The following is a 24,632-nucleotide window of genomic DNA, read 5'->3' as shown; positions in this document are numbered from 1 at the left end:
TTGGTACATATTATCCATTTTTGTGCATCCAAATCAAGTACAAGTAGAGTTGTCAAAGGGAATAGCAGATCTCATGAGAAAATTGAGAGAAAAATTAAGTAACTTAATGAAATCTGATAGGCTAGTGAAACAAAAGCTCAACCAAGACAAAACAGAAAAGTCATGAGCTAGTGTACTGTGAAAATCAAAATACCATCATCTGTGTTATGGAAAAAATTGTTATCACTATTTCATTAGAAGGTATATGGGTTTACGATTTCTGTGAGTAAAAAATTAGTGTTTTTGAGAGTTAATTTGATTATTACCTTAAAAAGAAATTATCTTTATATTAATACGTACCAAGTATAATAAAATGCACAGCAAATATTCCTAGCTAATAGTTATATAAATTCAATTTAATCACATTAAAATTCAAATAATCATTTTAAACATTGTGTTAATGTAAGATACGATACTCAGTAATTCTTATTATATACACAGAAAAATTAAAGAATGCGTCTAATTCTAACTTCTACGATGGGAATAATACATCAAATAAAAGCAAACTTTTTTTTTTACCTATGTCTTATTTGTGTGTGTGTGTATACATGTGCATGCGTGTGTGTATTAATACATAATGTTTTGGTGTGTGCATATGTACAGATATATATTTCATTGACATATTTCAAGGAGATACATCTATTTCAAGGATATAATATATATTCCAAGAATATACATATATTTCAAATATATGTCAAGGATATATATATATATTTCAAGGATATTTATGTGTGTATGCCAATATATGTACATATATATCATGTATGTATATATGTATGTCATATGTGTATGTATATATATAAAATAAAGATACATTTCCTTTTGCAAATTTTTCCTGGTTGTAGACCACATCAAAGGAAAGCAATGTTTTTGATAGAAATAAATTAATAGAAGTCCACAAAAATTTACTTTAAACAAGTACCTGAATAAAATCATAGAACTTAACTTTATACAAATTATAATAATTAGCAGCAATTGATTGATGCATTGTAAATAGACAATGAGAGATACTTCAAGCTTATACTTGGTGTGGGGTGGTACAAATTCTTTCTGTAAGGACTTCTTTTTTTTTTTTTTTTTTTGAGACAGAGTGTCTCTCTCTGTCTCGCAGGCTGGAGTGCAGCGGCGCGATCTCGGCTCACTGCAAGCCCCACCTCCCCGGTCTCACACCATTCTCCTGCCTCAGCCTTCCGAGTAGCTGGGACTACAGGCATGCACCGCCTACGCCCAGCTATTTTTTTTTTTTTTTTTGAATTTTTAGTACAGATAGGGTTTCACCGTGTCAGCCAGGATGGCCTCGATCTCCTGACCTCGTGAACTGCCCGCCTGGGACTCCCAAAGTGCTGGGATTATAGGCGTGAGCTACCGCATCCGGCCAGGACTTATTATATAATGCTACTCAGTACACTAGATACTCTAAAAGACTCCTAAGGCTGTCTAGGAAAAAATTAGAAAAATTTGAAGTTAAACTTAGATTTCCTATAAAGGTAGCAATCTATGAGTTGGAAGTAGAAGTGGACAGGGAGAAATTTTTCATTCAACAAATACGTATTTTTCTTCTCTTTTATCAACACTACCACAACATAATTTTCAGCAAATATGGTATCTATTATTACTATTTTAAACTATATAAAACCTCCTGCATGTGTACTCTCTTCAAATTTTCTTAAGTTAACATGATTTTTAACTGACAAACTGTATACATTAATGGTGTAAAATGTGATATTTTGATACTGATAAATGTATACAATGTGGAATGATTAAATCAAACACATTAACACATCAGCCATCACATTACTTGTCCTTTTTGTGTAGTGAGACATTTGAAATTTAGTTATTTTGAAATACATAATACATTATCATTAATTATAGTCACCCTGCTGTGCAGATCATCTCAAAACTTATTTCTTCTGCAACTCAAACTTTACAACCTTGGACCAGCAACAACTCATTCTCTTCCCATCCTTGTGTGCAGTTTCATCTTAATGAATATTTTTATAATTATAATAACTTTCATAGATGACATCTAGCCTTGCTGTTTTCCTCATAAGGATCTCAACCACACATTCTCTTAACAAAAGGGCTGTCGGTTCACTGATACTAATTCTATGCAGTCACTGCAGAATTAAAGACCTGGCATCAGTCCAGGGGGATCTGGCTCCTAAGCAAATATTCATGATTTTAAAAAGAATTACTCAGTGCAACACTATAAAAACAACTGCATGTTGGCACTTATGTTTAGAAATTACTAGTTGTCTATGCTGATTTGAGTTTAATACTTCATTCTAAAAGGCCTAACACAGTAATTTTTAAATACTTGTTGGATATAAAAGAAATAATATAGAAAAATAGTATATAGCAATATCCACACCTGTATGTTTTGTGAATAAAACAATGCATATTAATTTGTTATAAATTTTTAGAAATATAAAAAAATTAGCAGCTTTTTTTTTCACCAAGTAATCATTGAGTGCTTTCTATATTTGTTTAGTTTAACCAGCACACCTCTGATAAATGGGATATGCTGATATACAATGAAGTCTACTTATACATTTAAAGCATATAAATCCAACTCTGTCTGCTCTGGAAGAATACTGTTCATGGAAAAAAGAGGGTAGGGTGAATGCAAGCAACAAACAGAAAGAGGAGAAGCAAATGTAATTAATACGGTGTGGTTGATTTTACCCAGATTTCTTCTCAGTGCTTATGCTAGGTGAACATGATAGAGAAGAGCTGAGTCGCCTGTTCCCTCAGGTAGATTGTATTCCTCTAGTGTGATTCTCTTGATGTATGGAGCCTGAATCTAGGTTTTATGATCTAGAATATAATTTTTATGCTGCATGACGTCTAAATGAAGATATTCTTATCTAGGGCTCCAGCAACGACAAAGTGCTTAGTTCTTACTGACTGAAGGGACATCAAGGAATATTCAAGAAGCACATCACAAAGGAACTTTTGATTACACACGATTTTCACCTCACCTTCTTTAAGTCTCAAATCTCAAACTCAGACCTCCCTAGATCGCCCTATTCAAAATTTCTGATCATAGTCTTGACCCTCCCACTATACACTTAGAATTATTCTTTCTCTGTGCTATTTTTATTTTTACATTGCTTTCAGCACCTTCAAATGCATTATATAATTTGCTTATTTACTTAGCTTATTGATTTTTAAGTATGCCCTCACCAATTGCAAGCTCCGTGCAGGAATATTTTTTTGTTTGGTTAAAGGTATATTCCAAGGACCTAGAATGGAGCCTGGCTGCTAGAGGGGACTTAGTCATATTTTTTGAATGAAAGCATGAATAAATTTTCAAAGTGATGCCCTTGGAACATTACCACTGGATAAGATGTGACTCCATTAAATGTTAATAAGCACTCGCGGCAGATAATCATGTTTCTAAACATGATAAGTGTTTTTTAACAATGTTCTTATCTAAAAGTTATCTTTAATGTAATGGGAAAAAATATAGTCCATAAGAATATCTGGAATATATAACTCAATTTTTAAAATTAAATGTTTTTTAATTTGTAAAAATAAATAGAATTATCTGAGATAAGTAAATATAAATACATGAAGTATTTGGGGGGGAGTCACTTTTTTCTAATAAATGCCAGAGCGCATTCATACATGATTAGGAGAAGTACTGAATTTAAGAAGATAGAAGTAATAAATAAAAGCAGAAGAGAAATTTTAATAAACTACAGTATATTAGCAGCATGATGAGAAAGCCTAATTGATAGTTATTCAATTCTTAGAATGGGGCTTAATCCATAGGCAGACATAATATGTTAGCACAGCACAAAAAACACTTCTGCTCTATCTAATAAAACAATTACAGTAAAAACTAATCATTTTTATTCCTAACATGAATACAGCATGATGAACTATTTTCATATTTTTTAGGACTGTGTGCAAACTAACTGTGCCAGGAGCATCACCAAAATTAAATCTGAGAAAAGTACCAGGGATTGTGAAATACACAGATAATTGCATTGAAAAGTTTTTCAAAGTGTACATTCATGATGCAAATAATATTATTTTCCTCATGTATAAGTAGAAAACTGTATTTATAAAGCAAATCTCATCATTTGGAAAGTGTGTTAAAATATTTGAAAAAACAAACAGTGGTATGAGCATCCATTAATAAACTGATTTATGCTTTATTCATACATGACTGAGACAAAATATGTGATACCATAGTTCAGTCCATTTTCTGTAGCCAAATTGAAACCTCTAATGATATTTAAACTAACAATAATTAATAATTTAATATTTAATGAAATACCTAATAACGTCAGAAGTCTTAAAGAAAACACTGCGAGTTCAAGCCTAAAAACGGCTTCTAATTAAATATAAGTGTAAACCACATGCTAATGAAAGGAAGAAACTGCTTTATTCAAAACTTTAGTGCATTTGTGGCTCAGAGAAATTTTTAAATCCTGTGAATATTCTGTGTCAATTTCAGGCATTATCTGAAAAGAAAAGTTACACTTAAAGTCACATTTTCAAAAACAACCTTCTTCAGGACATAAAATGGAAGTTTAAAAAAAGCTGTCCATAAAGATGTCAAATTAATGAAAGTATCTGAATTTCTCACTGTCAGAAAATAAGATCTTTAGAATGTTTTGATTATTCACTCTCAAATATTGTAATCAAAACGCTATTTGTAGTAGTTCAAGCTATAAAATATTTACAGACAGCATATATACTATATTGAAACATCTGTTTATACATTTGATGTAATTAGATAAAAAACTTCCCTACCCTTCAATGTAATCTTGGAATGGGCAGCAATGCTAGTTGACTACATCTATTCATCTTCTTTCCTGTTTCAATAACACAATGACACCTAAGAAATTATTCTTTGATCTTTCAATAAACTAAGCCTGTGCAGACAGAGGAACGTGGAAGAGGTTAAATTGACATTGATTATTTAAGACACATTCATCGTTTATTTAACCATCTCCCTCATCACAAAAACTATGGTGTTTACAGGCCTGTGCTGAGACACTCTGAATTTTTTTTTTTAAGTCTTGCCATGTGCATTAGAAGTCAGAGCACATTGTAAACTAACATTAGTTTCATGCCTCCTGACAAATCCGGTGCAGGATAAAAGTAGTTTATTGTACAAATCTTTAAACTTATTCATGGCAGTGAATTTTTAATAGATTTTATTATAATTAATGTTTTCTGGGGATTCTATTTCTTATCTTAAGCAAAATGTGTAGCAACAGTTATTTTCCCAAGGAAATTATATTAATGATGACATGTAGTGTCATATATTCTGATACGCATACCAATAAAATATGGTCCATAATAATCTGTAAAGAACGATTTGTGGCTAATGCTGGCAGCTTTAAGAAGAAAACAAAAGAGTATAAGAAACATCCATAATGTACAAGATTTCCACGAGATATTTCTTGTTTTTGAATAAACACAATTTGCAAGTTATAAATAGATACATGTGTGTATACAATATTTTTGAAAGTTAAAATAAGGTGAAACTATATTTCCTGAGGGTGAAACAGAACAAAACACTATAAACTAAAGAATAAATGATTACTATTGCATATAAAATATTTTAAAAATTACAAATAAATATTCAAAATATATCCTGGTCATGGGAGAAATTGTACTATTTATGAATTATATATTTCCAGTTATGTAATTCATCATACTGAAAGTGTTTTACTTATTTTTGATTTGTTTAAGTATTTCCATCCCCAGTTTTTCACATGCAAGTTGCCCTAAAGTTTAGTATTACAGTTACATCTAGTTACTTTCATAAGTTTTTACATGCATATTTTAAAAATTTAATTTGTTCATACAAAGGGGATTCTTTAGAGACTCATTGTCAAAAAAGTATTATTCTTTAACCTTAATTCAATACAGTAAGATGCATTAAACTATCACTGTAACACATGAAACAAGCTAGGAACAATGAAGATTTAATGAGGATTAACAATTACCATGGCTTCGTTTTAAATTTTTATTTTCATGCTTAGGAAACTAAATGGCTTTGATATAAGAAATATTGTAGAAATTAGTAAATTATGAGGCATGGATAGGCAAACACATAAGAGGCTGCTGGTAACTATGGTGTTAGAATAACTATCCACAGATTAGTCATTTCCCCAGAGGTGTCGTTCATTCCTCAGTAACCAGTTCTCACAAGCAATCACTAATAGTGTCACATAAAATTGATGGTGTTACATAAAAGTCTTACATTTTATATTTATATTGCCACTTAAAAAGTTAGAATTCTATCTCTCAAACATTGCTTCTTTAAATTGAATAAAATTGAAAATTTGAATCCAAATGTATATTTGTTTTCCCTTTTCCGAACACATTACTTTAAATAAAAGACTAGACTCCCAACAAAGGTCATGTAGTAGTAAAATGTGACTTCGTTTTTCTGAAATTCAGTTAACTTATTTAAAAATTTTGGGCCTCGAAATAAGTGGATTCTAATTTAACTTGTAGTCCCTGTGTTGTATGATGTTATATTGGAATAAGATTTAATGAAAATTATGATCTTATTACTCATATTTAACTAACTCTCTATCTTGCAGATTTACAGATACAAACGTTGTTATTTGTAAAACATGTATTGGGTTTATATCCTAAGGACTAGCATATAAATATTTTTATTAAAAAATTTTTAGGCAGGGGGTGGTGGCTCACGCCTGTAGTCCCAGAACTTTTGGAGGCTGAGGCGTGTGGATCATTTGAGGTAAGGAGTTCGAGACTAACCTGACCCACATGACGAAACCCTGTCTCTACTAAAAACACAAACATTAGCTGGCAGTGGTGGTGGGTGCTTGGAATCCCAGTTACTTGGGATGGTGAGGTAGGAGAATCGCTTGAACCCAGGAGACAGAGCTTGCAGTGAGCCAAGATCACGCCACTGCACTCCAGCCTGGGCAACAGAGTGAGACTCCGTCTCAAATAACAAACAAAACAAACAAACAAAAAAAAAACAAACAAACAAGTTTTTAGACAGGAAAAAAACCCCCACAAAAGACCAATGTTGAATTACTTGTGGTAAATCCTCTTTAAGTACCATAAAGTTATTTCTTTTTAAAATTAGAAATTAACATAAGTTAAATAATATACAACACTGCTAGAAGAATTTCAGTCACAAAATTGAGATCTAGAATTTAGATATCTAGAATAAATATATCTTAAAATAAGTGTAATACAATAATTTTTAATTCATAGCTTTTAGTGTTCTTTTTAATTAAAAAAACAAGGCATATAAACACTTAAAAACAATTTGTGCAGTAATTCAAAGCTTTGGTTTATTTCCTAAAAGGGAACAGTAGTTTTACATTAAATAATATAGCTTGCACGGCAACACAAAAGTAGCATCCAAGTTTGTTATTTAACATAATGAGAACACACAGATAAACATATAATTTATCATTATTCATCATCATAAAACTTAAAATTATCTCTATTTTATTTCTAGTTATCAGTAAAGAGCTAAAAATAATAATAAATATATCTAAATAGAAGAGGGAGTCATCATACATGTTAGCTACAAGATCAAATTACTTTCTTTATTTTTTCATCAAGAGGAAGTTTAAAGTCATGAACTTAGTCAAAATGCAATTTTCTTAGCTGTGTTTAAGAAAAAAATGGGTATTTATATCAATGTTTTCCCAAATAATCCAATGTTACTAGATGTAATACTGTATTAAAACATGTTTTACAATCCTATTTTGACAGTTCAACAAGTATTTCACACTAACAGAAAAACACTTTCCATTAAATTACTTTCTGCTGCCTGCACTGAAGCCCAAGAACTAAAAAATTATTTTAAATGTTTCTTCAAAGTTGTTTTTGCTTTTACGTGTCTGCATATAAAAATGATGTGCTTCACCTTTGGTGATTGCAAACATAGTAACTTTATTAAACTGTTAATAAATAAATATTTTTTCAAAAATAAATTGTCCTAGTTTTCTAATGCATATCTTCTACATGTCTGCAAATTCACTAATTCAAAAGACTGTAACAAAATTGTTGGTTTAAAAAAATTGATAAGACATTGGTATGCTAGTTGGTGCCTGTAATTATCTTTTTTAGTTCCAGAAGGTAATTGGGGATTATTTAAGAGCAAAAGATGAATGGTGCACCGCTAAATCCTGTTAAATCAATGTATGGACACAGCGGCCGCAGAGGTAAATAAACTGTGGAAGTCTGAATACCAAAAACGAAGATAAAAATGATTTTACAGAGCTACTTACATCATAGCCTAGTGGTTCAGTCTGTGTGGATTTATCTACTCTTGAAGCAAAAGCCTTCTGTAAATGCCGAACTTTTCCCTGCAAAATGAAAAACAACAACAACAACATATTGTTGGTGAGGTGTGTACTTCTATACTAACATTCTCCACTTATTAAAATTTGATTAGTGTATAATTCATGTTCTTCTCTGTGCATACGCTGTGCTCTGTCAGTGCTCTTAAAATTAGCTTAAATATTTAGAGCTTTAATTTTTAGGTCACAACTGTCCCACCTTAAGCATCTTTTCTTCCACTCTAGGCATCACTCAGTCAGAACCACAGTTCAACAGTAGAGTCACAATGTGCTTAAATCCAAGACAAAATGCCTATGCTTTGTTTCCTGTTATCTTTTTAAAATAACTTAGTTGCTATTATTTTGCTGATCCAGTTTCAGAGCATTTATATTTGAAACAAAAAATATTCTTAATAAATGACCCAATGGATTCCATTCAGTTTGTTTTAATTTTGTTATGCTTCTTCTTTCCAAAAACCTCTACACGTTTAGGAACGTCTACTTCAAGAGACTGACACTAATCCAACCCTGTGATAACTAGGGAAGGGAAGTAATACACGAAGGAGGTTGGGATTTCATATTTCAAATGAAAAACTACGATTTCTGAGTAAACTAATTTGACTGTGCTTCTTTCTGGGACCTTCCCTTCTCATTCCTGAATGTGTCACTTAAAATGAGATCTTGAGTTTAATTATTACGTGATGTATTTACTAAGTGCCTCTCACAGCTGAGAGTGTTGTACTCACATGATCACATTTTATCTTCAAATATTTACTATAAATACCACTCATGTTAAATAAAAGCCATACAGTTTAGGAAGTTTAAGTAAGTTGAGACAGTTTTCAAAGAAATTCATGGGATTCTATGGGATTGTGTTTTCCACTTGCTTTAAAGCAGAAGGTCAATCATTTTCTTTTCTTTTGAATGGTTAATAGTAATATAAAACCCAAATGATAAAGGACTGTGACTTAATTTTTCCTTTCCCAGGATTGAAAATGGTGATCAAGAACCTCACTCTCAAGAATTCCAGTTACACAGAACTCTTCCATCCTCACCTCCCTTCCTGTTCCCTCTCCTTCCCTCTCCTCCTTTTCCCCTACCTTCCTATTCTCTCACACTTTCCTTCATTGCTGCTTGGTATTTTTAAGATTATCTGAGATGTTTATCAAAGTACGTACATAATTTAGGTAAATATAATTTAGTTTAACTTACTGAAATATAGAAAAGAAATATTTTATGTTCTATTAATGTCTCATCACTTCTGACTTTCCTAATCACAAAACATCTAGTTCTGCCAGTCAGAGAAAAATTCGATGCAGATTAGATCATGCAGGAAGATGTTACATCAGTGAGGTAGAAGTTTTCAATTATTTGAAAAAGATAAGTAGAAATGTGGCTGCATTTTCCAAATCAAATTTCACATAAGAAAAAACAAATTGTATTTATCTAGACATAGTGATTGGGATGAAGAAAAGAACACGGAGAGGTAGTAATAGGTAAAGGAGCAATAATGTTGTCCATCATTGAAAAGTTGTTTAGGAAAGTTTGATTATCTACTTTTGAGATAGACTGGAATCATAAGTATGTGAAAAGTAAATTTTGTTGCAAATCTGTAATTATATAAACTTCTGTGTATAAATTAGAGTCTATGCACTCATGTATAGAGCAGGGGAAAATAGCTGCCAAATGCTTCCATTATGCCACAGCTCACATTTCTATTTCAAGGGCTTTCATCTTGAGGATAGGAGTTGGACAGTGTTGGTAACTTCTGGATTACTGGTCTGAGTTATAAGACTTAGAAAATTCAAATAATGATAAATAAAATTCCAAACAACTTTATTAACCAATATACTAACCAAAACAAGAGCAAACAAATGAACAAAAACTCCAAGTAACAGTTATCTTTGGAAATTAAACAAAACACAGGCATTTCCCAGTAATATCATTGTCACTCCCTCTTGTAGGCATTAATTACAAATGATGTATTTGAATTGTTTATTATGGTATGCACATGTGTGCCATACTCAAATGTAGCGAATAAAATCTAAGTTTCCTATAGACTTACATACAAAGAATTAAGAATTAAATATTTCTAGCATAATAGAAGGCTGTAAACATATGAAAGTTTATGACTAATGTCTATCACATACAATTAGAAGATTAAAGAAAGAATACATAATGGAGCTCTTGCATTTCTAAATGGTAGATGGAAATTTATAGATTGATAAATTTAATATGTATAAAAAGAGTTTTATAGATTATTAAACAGAAAATGTACCACAAAAGTAGCTATTACTAGAGGGTAGAATTGCAGATAGTTTTGATTTCTTATGCAATAAATCTATATTAATTTCATAAATATAGATATTTTATCAGAGATATAGAAATAAAGTATCATCATGTATTTTCAATTTCATATTGATTTGATATAATGATTAAATTCTTTTTTTTTTTTTTTTTTTTTGAGATGGAGTCTTGCTCTGTCACCCAGGCTGGAGTGCAGTGGTGTGATCTGGGCTCAATGCAAGCTCCGCCTCCCAGGTTCACACCATTCCGCCTCAGCCTCTTGAGTAGCTGGGATTACAGGGGCCTGCCACCATGCCCGGCTAATTTTTCTATTTTTAGTAGAGACAGGGTTTCACCGTGTTAGCCAGGATGGTCTTGATCTCCTGACCTTGTGATCCACCTGCCTCAGCCTCCCAAAGTGCTGGGATTACAGGCGTGAGCCACCACACCCAGCCAATGATTAAATTCTTGATTAAAATAATCTTCAGTTTATTTCAATATAGAGAAATTTCACCTTCATGATAGGAATATATTTGGATTTTATACTTTTTTATTAAATGCATATTATGGTAATTGCTTAGGACAGAGGGAACACTAAGGGAAAAAAAGAAAATATATCCCTTTCTCAGCATTCTATAGGAAAAGTATAGTTACCTCGGAGAGAGCCGGAGGTGTGTGTGTATGGAAACGGTAGAAGCTACTGACATCCCAGCTAAGACCAGAAAAACGAATTACTATTAGCCAATTTGAAGTGGAACTGAGTGATATGGAACCTAGGAAGGCAATAGTATTTGCAAATATTTAGAAGTCAGAGAGACCATGACAAAGATATGCATAAACAACTACTACTTCAAAATTGCCTAAAGGGAGTCAATTAAAGGGACAATGTGAGGAATGAGATTAGAGTGGTAACTCAAGTTTATGCCAGAAAGGATAGAATGCTATGTCAAAATATTTGAGAGTCAGCTCAATTTTCAAAATATGATTTTATAATTAAAGGCCATAAAATATTTTAACTAAATGAGGATGGAACTTATTTAAATACATCCTTCACTTTATATTGTACATAAAAAGGGATATATATGTATGCATCCATACAGAAGGAAGCAATATGGAGAAGAGAAACTGTGGAAGTGTGCTGAGCTTTGACCACCAATGAATTTACACCATGTGATTTAAGGTGGCTCTCTTTCAGTATTCTCCCATGTAAGGAGACATTGTCATTCCTTCTTCTAACTTCTCTCAGAGGGATAGTGAAGAATTAAAACAACTCAATTTGTAGTAGATAAATTTTATAAATAAATCTATGCTCCTGACAAAATACTCAATTGTCTTTAAGTTTCCTTTCCAAGCAATGACAAAATACACCCTTTATTTTTTTCACATTTATGATTAATAAAACATGTGTGCTTAGAAAAAGCAAAAAGGGCTAGCATATTATGTAAAAAGGTAAAACTAAAATGAGATGAAAGTGACAGATTTTGTGATTTACATTAATTGTTAAATTTCCATGTAATCTGAGTCCTGAATATGTGTAGGTTTTGAGTTATATAATATTGTTATATGAATTAAAAATATGTTTTTCTTCTCTAAGTTTCCAAGTTATTTCATCTGAGATTAAAAGTAATAAATGACATTTGTATAATAAAAGTCAGTAACATAAATAAATATATATAAACCTAATAAAATATATGAACTTACTAAGGGTACTTAACTGTACTCACATTCCCTTTCCTTCTGTAAGCGTTAACAATTTAATTATTACTCCTAATAATAGATGCCATTAGTAGAATGTAGGTTATATGCCAGGCACTGTATCAAGTAATGTATATACATATATGAATCCTCTCCAGAACATACAAAAGCTGTGTTTTTGTTCCTTTTATAAAAAACAGCAAACTGACACTTTGGTAATATCAGTTGCTAAATATCACACAAGATAGTAAGTGGAGCAACCCAGATGAAAACCTTTTTTACTGGTCTCTGGACCCTAGTACAGTATCTCTACAGAGACACTGTAACTCTTTTAAAAAGCTTACAAATAGTGTTGCTGCCTCTACATCACATATTCAAGGAAACATATCAAATATGTATTTTTATACTTGTTGCACAGCTAGTAATTACAGATGGAAATAAAACTATTTTTGGTGTCCACCTTGTCTATATTTTCTTGCAGATTCAATATTAGCCCCCTTTTTTTTTAAACTGTGGAAACAATTTAAGATTACTTAAGATTACTTAAGATTTACCAATCTACAGGAAATACCAATGTATTTCCTGTAAAGGCACAATTCCACAGAATGCCTACTAATATAAATATCATCAGCAATGCATTTTGGAGCATACGTTTGGAATAAAATGATAAAGTCAACATAGAGTTAAACACAAAATTGGAAGCAAGATGTCAAACAAACAAAAACTAAATGTTGAAAAGGCATGAAATCCTTTTGATAGCAATGATATTATCAGTTCAAGCAGAGTAATATAAAAATATATTCTGTTTAAACTGTTAAAATCATTTCTTGGATATGTGTACTCTGTGTGTGTGTGTGTGTGTGTGTGTGTGTGTGTGTGTATTTTACACATTGGATATTCATAGAATCTGACTCCATGACATATCATGTCTATATAAAAAGGCTGGTTCCTAATTTTTAGGCTTTTAAAATTTAGTTTTATTACTAAAAATATATATCTCTTGAATGAGCATGAAAGATATAATAGGTACCACTAATATATCCATGTTTTTGCATTTGCATGTGTACATACTCAAGTACACGTTGCTGAGGAAGCACTAAAGAGGAGGAAATGTGATAGAAATCAAAAGCAAGACAAAGCCATGGCAAAGCCAGTACAACTGGTTTTTAAAATGAAGTCTCAAGTGACTAGGGATATTTAATGTCTTTTACTCCAGCTATTCAGTACAGTAAAACAAGCTGAAATACAAATACTCAATAATCCCGAAAAAAAGTCCAATTTCTCTTACATGTCTATTTGAATATCCTACATAAAAGTTGATGAAATTTATCAACAAGATGAAAAAGAGATAAACTTTTAAAAACTTGACCATGATGGCCTATGTGTAGTAGTTTGCTTTAGAATCTATAATAAAAAGAAATGTACACACATTAATTAATACAATTAACAGATACTGGTATAGAAAATATATATGATAGTGATTATATACTTACTGAATATGTACCTTGAGGCTGAAGGAAAGAGAAAACGTTTATGTTGCTATCCAAAATTTGCAAAAGAAAGTTTGACAAAAGACAGGTATAAGCTAGAAAAAGATTTTTTTAATGTAAAAGGAACACAAAGTCTGCTTAAAATAGTATAATACTAAATTTAGATCCTAAGTCATGAATCTAAAGGTAAAGCTTATGGAAAGAGAAATATTCTAGAAAAACTGACATGGTAAAAGAGGGGAAAAGCTAACTTTTAAAATTGAAAAGTAACATAATTCAACATGAGAAAATTCACAGCCTTCTGAGACAAGTTTAAACTAAAAATTAGGTGGAACAAAGAGAATTTGGCCATCATCTTATAACGGACTTCAATGTCAATAATAAAAGATTATTTAAATAAAATAAAAGCAAGAGAGACAGAGAGAGAATCATAAGGATTGCTTAATGATACCAAGGCCAAAGAAGAGCTCAAGAATGAAAATGCAACATTATACAGATCACATTGGTCATTGTCACCCACCTTTAATGAGGGCATATCACTGAAGACATCAGTAGAATTTTCAAGAAACACAGCCAAGCAAATAAAATCTCCTCTCATAGAACATAACATTTCTAGGAGCTCTCAAGGAGACACTAAACTTTATTAATATTAATTTTTTTGTTGTAGAAAAACTGCTAACATTAAAAAAAAAAGGGAGACTTATAAAAAGAACTCTTATACAATCATTACCCAGTTTCAACAATGGATATTGGAATTAAATAAGAACAAAGGCTGGCTCTCTCCATGTTGCTAAGTTCCTGCAGAGAATGCTAGGAAGTCCAAAGAAATCTCGAATTGGAATGTGCTTTTTAAATCATTATCAAAGTCTACTTGAGAGGTTAGAACATATTTTATTCCATGATTTATAAAGCTTTATTTATAACTTCAATATTTAGAGTTACATTCTGTGAGCCTTCATTCCTATTCTTGGCCTAGGACTCACAAGTGTTAACAGTTGGTCTGTTACTGAAACGCTTTCAGTTTTTGGGTGCCCATACCTCATGAAAAGCAATGTGAGGTTTTACAAAATTGCAGAAAAGGACAAAGGGATAGGAAACTTATTTTATGTTTGTATGTTTAAAAAATGGGTCAAGACTCTAAACACAAACAGAAAAGAAGGAACATCAGTAAATCAATAATACAACATCTGGATAACATATTTATTTTTATTCAACCTTATGCTACTTCAACTAGAAAACTGCCTGACATCCTTCATCGTGACCACTGTGAGAATAGATTGCAGGTATTTTTTACAAGAAATAATAGGGCTTACATAATTAAACAGTGTACTTTATATTTATGGAACTGAATACCTATAAGAGAGTGTACAAACTAAAAATATGATTAGATTTAAGAACTTGGGTGATTTCATTTATGAATGAGACAGAATGATTAAAAAAATATGAATTGGAAAGCTTAGTATCTTTAGAGATTGAGATCATTAGGAATACTTGTACCCAGATAACTGTGCACCATATTCTAGATGTAAAGGATATGTAGTTTAGTTTTGCTTTTTGTTTTTAATTAGTAATATGGTTTGATTCTGTGTCCCAACACCAATCCCATGTTGAATTATAATCTCTTTGTATCAGGGGAGGGCCCTGGTGGGAGGTGATTAAATCACGGAGGCAGATTTCCCTCTTGCTGTTCCCTTGATAGTGAGTTCTCATGAAATCTGGTTGTTTAAAAGGGTGGCCCTTCCCCCTTTGGGCTCTCTCTCTCTTTTTCTCTCTGTCTCTCTCTCTCTTTCTCTCTCTCTCTCTCTCTCCTGCCACCATGTGAAGAAGGTGCTTGCTTCCCCTTCTCCTTCCATGTTTCCTGAGGCCTCCTAGTCATGCTTCCTGTTAGGGCCTATGGTACTGTGAGTCAATTAAATAAATTACCCGGTCTCAGGTAGTTTTTTATAGCAGTGTGAAAATGAACTAATACAATGTGAGTTGAATTATGATTTCCATTTCAATTTTAAAATTTCCAGTTTCTGGATTTTTTCAGAGTACATTGCACTATATTTAAACACTGGAAAAGTTTCACTACTAATGGATTATACAAATATATATTTGATTTCTTTAGCACTTAAGACAGGCTAATCCATTTCTTCTAGTTTAATACTCTTATCAATAAGGTAAAGCTAATTAAGAAAGGTCTCATAAAGAGGGACATAAAGGAGATGGCTTTGAGTTAGATCCTTTAGAAGCTAGGAACACAAATTTCCAGGATAAAAACAGTGGGCATTTAGTGACTGATCAGGAAAGGCATGATAGAAACTCTGATTGAAAATATCACCAAAATTGTTTTGGCTCTGCCTCTCCACATTCAAGACATCAGTTAATTACATCTCTAAAATGTATTTCACAATCACTTCTTTTTATATCTGCTGCCTCCACCCCAGCTTACTACATAGGGTGCAGAGGGGACTGAAGTATAAATGTGTGCTGGGTGTGTACAAGCCAACACCATCTTTTATTCCAATGGCCTCTGCACTGTCTGGAACTGTGTACCTCCAAAATGCATGTCTACTTGGAGCCTGTGAATGTGACTTTACTCAGAAATAGGGCCTTTGCAGATATAATCAAGTTAAAAAGAGATTATACTTGATAAGGATTGGCCACAAATCAAATATGACAAGTGTTCTTTATAAGAAGAGGGACATTTGGATATAGCTATACAGACACACAGAAGACAGGGTCACGTGAAGACAGAGATAGAAACTAGAAAGTGTAGGTCCATCTATAAGCCAAGAAACTTCAAACATTGTCAGCAACCACATGAAGCTAAAAGAGGTCAAGAAGACTCCTTTTCTAGAGCCCTCAGAGGAAACATGGTTCTGCCCACATCTTGATTTCAGATTTATGGTCTCAAGAAAGACTTGTGAAAAAGTAATTTTAATTGTTTGAAGTCAGCCAGCTTGTGGCACTTTGTTACTGAAGCCACAGAAAATTAATACAGCCTCCTAACTCATTTTCCTGTCTTCATCCATACCTTCTCCACTCCATAGTTTCTGTAAATAATAGCGGAGTAACATGAAAATGTAATTTGGATCACATCAGTCTCCTGCTTGAACACATTAATAGTTTTCCATTCCAACAGAGTAGTCATGAGGCATGGGTGACAAATGAGCATCTGAAATGCAGCTACTGTAAACTGAGATGTTTGTGTCAAATACACACTGGATTTTAAACAAATTGGTACAAAAAATCTCACTCATAAAATATTTCATGAATAATTATATATTTATTGCATCTTAAAATCATACGATTTTGGATATATTAATTTAAGTACAACATATTTGGCATACTAAATTACACACATGACTACCATTTGCTTCTTGTTTTATACTGCTATTGCAACATTCTGGTTTATATAATAAAAATTAAACTTTTTATCATGATGTACAGCCAGCCCCTGCCTTACATCGCCTTATCTATTATACTACCTTCATCTCATATTAACACAACTCTTTCATTTGCAAACATGACTCTCCTCACACACATTTTCTTTCAGTTTCTTGAATGGATCAAGATTTTTACCACTTGAGGAAGTTTTAAGATACTATTCCTACATCTGGAATCTTCTGCATATTATGTGCCACTACCTTAAGGATATTCTTTTTAAGTTGATTCTTATCTCCAAGTGATTCTCTGTCTTAATATCTTTTTTGCTAAATGTCATTTTGACTGACAATTATTTCTTTTATTTGCTGTTTGCCTATATTTGGTCTGTCTTCTGCACTAGTGTTTAAGTTCCTTAGAGTAGGGACCATGTCTATTTAAAACCATATTGACTCTACACTTCCTTATATACTTTTGAGCATACTCTAGATACTCAATACTGTTTTTAATAAATGAAGAAGTAGGTGGACGAGAGAATATGCATTAGGCTGGAGTGGCATCAGAGATCAGCTTTTGAACTTGACATTCACAGACATATTTGCTATTGGAAGTTAATATTGATGACCTGACAACTCCAGCAAAATTTCTGGCATTTGTATCGTATATAAATTTAAGTAGGGAAAAATTGGAAATGAAATATGAACAAAGGGCTTGTTCCAGTAATTCTGGTCTGCAAAGATACTTTATGATAAGACAAAAGAAAGGAAGAAAAAAAAGCAGTACAAAGAGAAAAGTGAGGATATTAAAGAATGGGTAAAAGTAAAGTATTTGAGAAACTGATACTGTAACATCACATGACAAATGTTTACTTTCATGCACAGATTAGAATTTCTTTTTTTAAAAGAGAATCTTATATACTCCATTTTCACTCTTGCCTGAATTTTACATTGTGAGTGAAAGATTAACGAGGTGATTCATCCAATGAACGATGAAAATTAATGAAAATTAATGAGGTGATTCATCCAATGAATGATGATTTTTTGAATCATCATCCAAAAAATGATGAATACAGATATATCTTCTATAGGAAATAGGTCCAGAAGAATTTTTTGACACATTAAGTCCCAAACATTCCCTCAGTAGCAGCATCCTGGTCTAAACACATACATTCTATTTGTCAGGGTGGCTCTCCATTCCCCTGGCCCATATTTGCATTAGGGAATTTCTGCTCTACCTCTCTCTCACTTTTACTCATCTATAAACTGGTAGGTGACCTTGGGATAAAGAAACACACTCTGCTTCTTATTGACATGATCTGTCCACAAGATGAAATTTCAACTTGTCTAAGCATAAGTTAACAGGCTCTTGCCCTGTGGTAAAGGTCTGCAATTTTCCCTCTATGTCAGCAACTCCAGTAGGTCACTTCAGTTCACAGAAGAATGTACTAGAAGCTTATATGGCTGCATTCCAATACAAGTTAGGATAGCAATGCATTATAGTTCAATTTAATCTGAATTTTCTATTTTGCAATTTATTGCCCCCCTTTAAGCCTCAAGATGTGCACACACACACACATACATTCACACACCGAATGAACTTGAAATAATACGGTTTGAATATAGGCATTGTGAAGATTTAGGAGAGTTAAAATGGCATTGACTAATACAACAACCATAAATCTTTAATTCAACCTTGAAGATTGTTCTTACTTTAAAAAAATAGCTTGCATCACTAAAAACAGAAACCTGCCTAGAATATTGAGACTGACATCTTGAATATATGACAAAGATTTCTCCAGCTTTAACTTGCTTGATATTTTTATTGAGGAAGATCAAGATATAATACCATGCCCACTTAATCACTATGGTTTAAAAGTAAGATTCCTATTTTAAAGAAAATATTCATTTTTTAGGAGATTGTGAGCATTTCATTTTCTGGTATTGATTTAATTTCAATGTGTATCAAAATTCTTATAGTAAACCATGAAGTGACACAAAAGTCTCCAAGACAGTCATTCATTAACAGTAATGTGCTGATGACAGCATTCCAGGAACACAAGAATAAAGGAGACAAGAATAAGATCACTAGACACTTGCAGAGTCAGCATGGCATTACAGGTTGACAATCAGCTAGAAAACAATTGATGTCATGAATCAAACTTCACCAGACAAACTGTATACACAGATCAAACTTCACTGACAAACTCAAGAAATTCTGAGTGTCATAAAATTCATAATCCTTCAATTTTCCTTTAGCATTGTCATGAGCAAAAATTAAAAATAAAGTTAAATTCTGTATATGTATTATCTGAATAGCAAAATATAATAAGACAGAAAACCTAAACAGATGATATGTGACTAGAGGAACTAGTTGCTTTAGACGTCTGTTTATTCAACTTTTAAGTAGAAATGGTAGGCAAAGACATTTAAAGCTGGACTTAATTGATTCCAACAAATATTTAATGAGTATCTGTAATTTATTAATTCATCCATCAGTAATGATAGCACATTTAATTATGCAAATTAAACTGTGCTCACTTTTTCTCTCTATGTAATTAGAACTAAAATAAAATTATATATTTAAATATGCATTGTATTATTTTGCATGTTTATATTTACAACAAAACTAGTTATGTGACATTTTGGCTAATTGTTCACAGTGAGCCCTTTTAGACTCCAACTCCTGAGTAGGACACAACTCCACTATGCAGCTAGCAGGAGGCGCAGACTCTAAGCAAAGGGAGTGGGATGTATAGAGAGCAGCATACAATGCTCTCATGACATAGAAAGTGGTAAGCAAACGGTCATTGTTCTCACTGTTTCACTGCTTCTAGTTCATAGGTGAGAGAGCCTTCCAATAAGCAAATGTATTCCCAGGTAAAAAATGACAAATTTTGGTAAGTGATATAAAGGGAAGTTAGGAGAGAGAATAACACAAGGATGCCATTTCTATTTGACACTCAGGGTGGGCCTTAGTGAATAAATGACATTTAAGGTTATAGGACAAGCACACAGCCAGGCAGTAAGCAAGGGAGTGTTTCAGAGAGAAAAACTGGACAAAGCTCAGGAGGAAGGGGGGAGGATTATATGTATTTTTTCTTAAAAAAATAAAAAATATATATGCTTGTGTGTGTGTGCGCACGCGCGTGTGTGTGTGTACAGTGTAACTAGAATGTAGTGAGCAAGGAGAATATTGGCACAATTGTAGGCTCTACAAAATGCTCGATTTTATGTTTAGGTCAGTGAGAAATCATAGAAGAGTTTTTAGCACAATTCAGTTGTATTTGACAAACATCATTCTGTCTGTTGTATGTAGAAGAAATTAAAGGTAGTAATGATATAGGAGAAAGGGAATTTAGAGGATAACACAATTGACTAGAGAAAATGCTTTTTGCAAAAGGGATAGGTTCCTATCTATTTTCCAGACTAAAAATAATAGCTAGATTTAAAAGTGAATAATTAATTGTAACTGGTAGGTTTAGCAAAAGTGAACAGTGAAGAACAACTCCCACATTTCTGTTCTGAGCACATGGGAGGCTGGTTGATGGTAACATTCCTGATAGGAGGAACACTTCAGGAGAAGCAGGTTCAATTGGAAATGGGGTGAATGAGTGAAGAAGAAGCAGGATAAGCTGAAAATAAGGGTGAATGGGAGATACTGAGCATATTGAAAAGTGAGATAACTGTGAAACATCCAAGCAGGTATGTACTGATACACATCATACAAGAGGGTTTAGCTGATGAAAGCTATAAATACTGCCAGTATCTGGGCTAAGAACACAAGGAATCTTTACACAAATGCATTCATTTTTCAGATGGTGGCAAACATGTTACTTTCCTAACCAGAACCCCCTTACTGCTCCCGTCACACATACATACTTTCCTGGGAACTTCACCTTTCTCCACTCACGACACATGGCTAATGCCAGAGCTTTCAGGCAGTATAATATGATCACACTGTCATGGTTCATTGATTTTCAGGGAACAGATCCTCTTCCCAAGCTAGAATAGGAAACCTTTCTGGCAATTACGGTATAAGGAATAAAAAGAAAATAAGTTAATATTTTTTGTGGTGCCTAAGTAAAAAGTAAAAAAGCTTGAAAGCAAGCAATGGTTAAGTTTATGCTCAAGTAGACCAGAGAAATAGCAGAGGTTTGTTTCTACAAAGAAAAAGAAAAAAAAAACAAGGAAGCAAAAGAAGACAAAATTAAAGAACAGCACAAATGAGTGCAGAGAGTCAAAGTATGAATTGTGTTGTTAATTACAGTTGGTATCAGCACTGGCACTCAGTCCTGTTTGATGAGACACCCCCATAGCCTTTTAATAAATTTCCATTTAGTTTAAGATAAATCCAACTGTCCTTCTGACAATTACAATCAAAAGAGACCTAGTCAAGGAAAAGATAAAACCAAGACCAAGAGTCAAAGAAACATGAAACCAATTCAAAAGAAATAAGCATATAAAAAGATCTCAGTAAATGGTATTAGAATCATAACTTGCCATCTTCATATACAGTTTTGTTTCCTGTCAAAAAAGTATTTATTAACTTTTTGCATTTAAATAAATTTTTAGGAATTTAAAAATCAATAGTAAAATTTTAAATATGAAATGTAAAAATTCATGTATATCTATGTTTATTACTTTCAGGTTGGTTACTATGCTTACCTATCTTACCTATCCTTTTTTTTTTTTATTTTTGAGACAGAGTCTCACTCTGTCACCCAGGCTGGAGTGCAGTGGCGTGATCTTAGCTCACTGAAACCTCTGCTCCCAGGTTCAAGCGATTCTCCTGCCTCAGTCTCCTGAGTAGCTGGGATTACAGGCACTTGCCAATGTGCCTGGCTAATTTTATATTGAAGTAGATCTGTTCCCTGAAAATCAATGAACCATGACAGTGCAATCATATTGTGGTGCCTGAAAGCTCTGGCAGTAGCCACGTGCCTTCAGTGGAGGAAGGTGTTTAGTTGGTGGCTTTGGTATTGATTTCTAATTTTATTGCACTGTGGTCTCAGAAGTTGCTTGATATGTATATTAGTCTGTTTTCATGCTGCTGATAAAGACATACCCGAGACTGGGAAGAAAAAGAGGTTCAATTGAACTTACATTCCAGATGGCTGAGGAGTCCTCAGAATCATGGTAGGAGGTGAAAGGCACTCCCTACATGGTGGTGGCAAGAGAAAATGAAGAAGATGCAAAAGTGGAAACCCCTGGTAAACCCATCAGATCTTGTGAAACTTATTCACTACCATGAGAATAGCATGGGAAAGGCTGGCCACCATGTTTTGATTACCTCCTCCTGGGTCTCTCCCACAACACTTGGGAATCCTGGGAGATACAATTCAAGTTGAGATTTGGATGGGGACACAGACAAACCATATCAATATGATTTTGATTTCTTTGAATTTATTTAGACACTGTTTATGATCAAGAATATGGTCAATTTTAGAGAATGGTCCATGTACGGTGGTAGCTGCCAAAGGGGTGTACCTGCCATTTGCAGCTGTGCTGCATCCAGGAACAAAAGGTCAAAGTCTATATGAAATGAACATCATGTGCCCTGTGAGAGGGGCATGATAGGGAAGTGGATCATGTCGCTGCCTGCTCAGGACAAGGAGCTGGTGTGCCACCCCCTCGTCCCCTCCCCTGAGATCTCAATACACCCAACAGGATCTCTCCCTGCCATATCCCACTTGGTCAGGGCAGGTACTTCCACTCATCATCAACCTACATGAGGGCAAGCCAGCTGTTACTCTTAATCACAATCTACTGGACTGGATCCTGCACTGCACAACCAAATTAAAAACCTGCTGCCAGAAGGGCTCACTGTTAGTCCATAAGATAAGCTTCCCGAGTCCTTTCTCCTCACCCTCAGCCTTGCAGGAGGCAGTGTGTCAGCTCATATGTCTATTACGTCACTACAACAAGCAGAATCTGAAAAAGCCAGAAGCTAGCCACAACCAAGGAACCCAAACAGAGTACTGGGCCCCCTCAAAGCACCCAGAAATAAAGCCAAAATATCATAGAAAACAAGCAACACAATCATACATTTTTATTCCTTTCTCCCTTGAATAAGGGAGAAAGGAATAAAAAAACTTCCATCCAAACGATAGCAAATACAAAAATAAAAAGTTAGAACTCCCTTAGATGAGAAGGAATCAGCACAACTCGAGCAGTACAAAAAGCCAGAATATCTTGATATCCTCCAAAGGATAACACTAGCTCCCTAGCAATGGATCCGAACCAAAATTAAAAATCTAAAATGACATATGAATAATTCAAAATATGTATTTCAAGGAAACTCAATGTGACCCAAGAGAAAGTTGAAATCCAGCACAAAGAAACCAGAAAAAAAAATGCAGGATATAAAAGATGAGATAACTACAATAAAACAAAACAAAACAAAATTAAAAAAAATAGAACTTCTAGTATTCAAACATTCATGAAAGCAATTTCAAAATACAGTTGAAAGCTTTAAAAATAGCCTAGATCAAGCAGAAGAAAAAAAATTTAGATATTGGAAGCCAGTTTTTTAATTAACTCAGACAAAAATAAAGCAAAAAGAACTTTAAAAAATGAAGAAAGTCTTTAAGAAACATGGGATTATGAAAAACAACCAAACCTATGACATATTGGCATTCATGAGGGAGAAGAAAAAGACAACCTGGAAAATATTTGAAGAAATAATTAAGGAAAATTTCCCTAACCTTTCTAGAGAGGTTGACATCCAAACACAAGAAAGAAAATCAGAGACCACCTGTAAGATACTGCACAAGATGACCATCACCAAAGCATATAGTCATGAGACTATCCAAGGTCAACATGAAGGGGGAAAAAAAAATCTTAAAGGCTGAGATTACCCATGAAGTTACCCATGAAGTTACCCATGAAGAAAATCTCATCAGACTAACAGCTGACTTCTCAGCAAAAAGCTTATAAGCTAGAAGAGATTGGGTATCTATTTTTACCCTCTTAAAGAAAAATAATTCCAGCCAAGAATTTATATCCTTCAAAATGAAGCTTCATAATCAAAGGAATAACAAAGTCTTTCCTAGACAAGCAAATGCTAAGGGATTTCATCACCTACAGACCCTATAATAAATGCTCAAAGGAATTCTAAACATGGAAATGAAAGGACAATACTTGCTACCAAAAAAGCACCCATAAGTACAAAATTCACAGATCCTATAAAGATATTATACAATTGAGACTACATAGCTAACAATACTATGAGGGGAACAAAACCTCAAATATCAACATTAACCTTGAAAGTAAACAGCCTAAATACTCACTTAAAAAACAAAAATAGGGGGGCCGGGCGCGGTGGCTCAAGCCTGTAATCCCAGCACTTTGGAAGGCCGAGACGGGCGGATCACGAGGTCAGAAGATCGAGACCATCCTGGCTAACACAGTGAAACCCCGTCTCTACTAAAAAATACAAAAAACTAGCCGGG

The 24,632-nt window shown here is 33.4% G+C and overlaps 1 protein-coding gene across 1 annotated transcript in view; it reads right to left on the bottom strand.

Annotated features, from left to right (window-relative positions):
* The window catches only part of CCSER1 (coiled-coil serine-rich protein 1), a 1,373,537-nt gene that overhangs the window by 662,706 nt on the left and 686,199 nt on the right, over positions 1 to 24,632 (bottom strand). Inside the window, exon 9 of the mRNA XM_011932673.1 lies at positions 8,292 to 8,369. Within this exon, the coding sequence (XP_011788063.1) occupies positions 8,292 to 8,369 (78 nt within the window). The remainder of the gene's footprint in view (positions 1 to 8,291; positions 8,370 to 24,632) is intronic.

The sequence above is a fragment of the Colobus angolensis genome, unplaced genomic scaffold (genome assembly GCF_000951035.1).
Source record: "Colobus angolensis palliatus isolate OR3802 unplaced genomic scaffold, Cang.pa_1.0 Scaffold123, whole genome shotgun sequence".
Classification (NCBI taxonomy): domain Eukaryota; kingdom Metazoa; phylum Chordata; class Mammalia; order Primates; family Cercopithecidae; genus Colobus; species Colobus angolensis.
The sequence above is the reverse complement of the archived record's forward strand: the minus strand, read 5'-3'. Positions and strand labels throughout refer to the sequence as shown.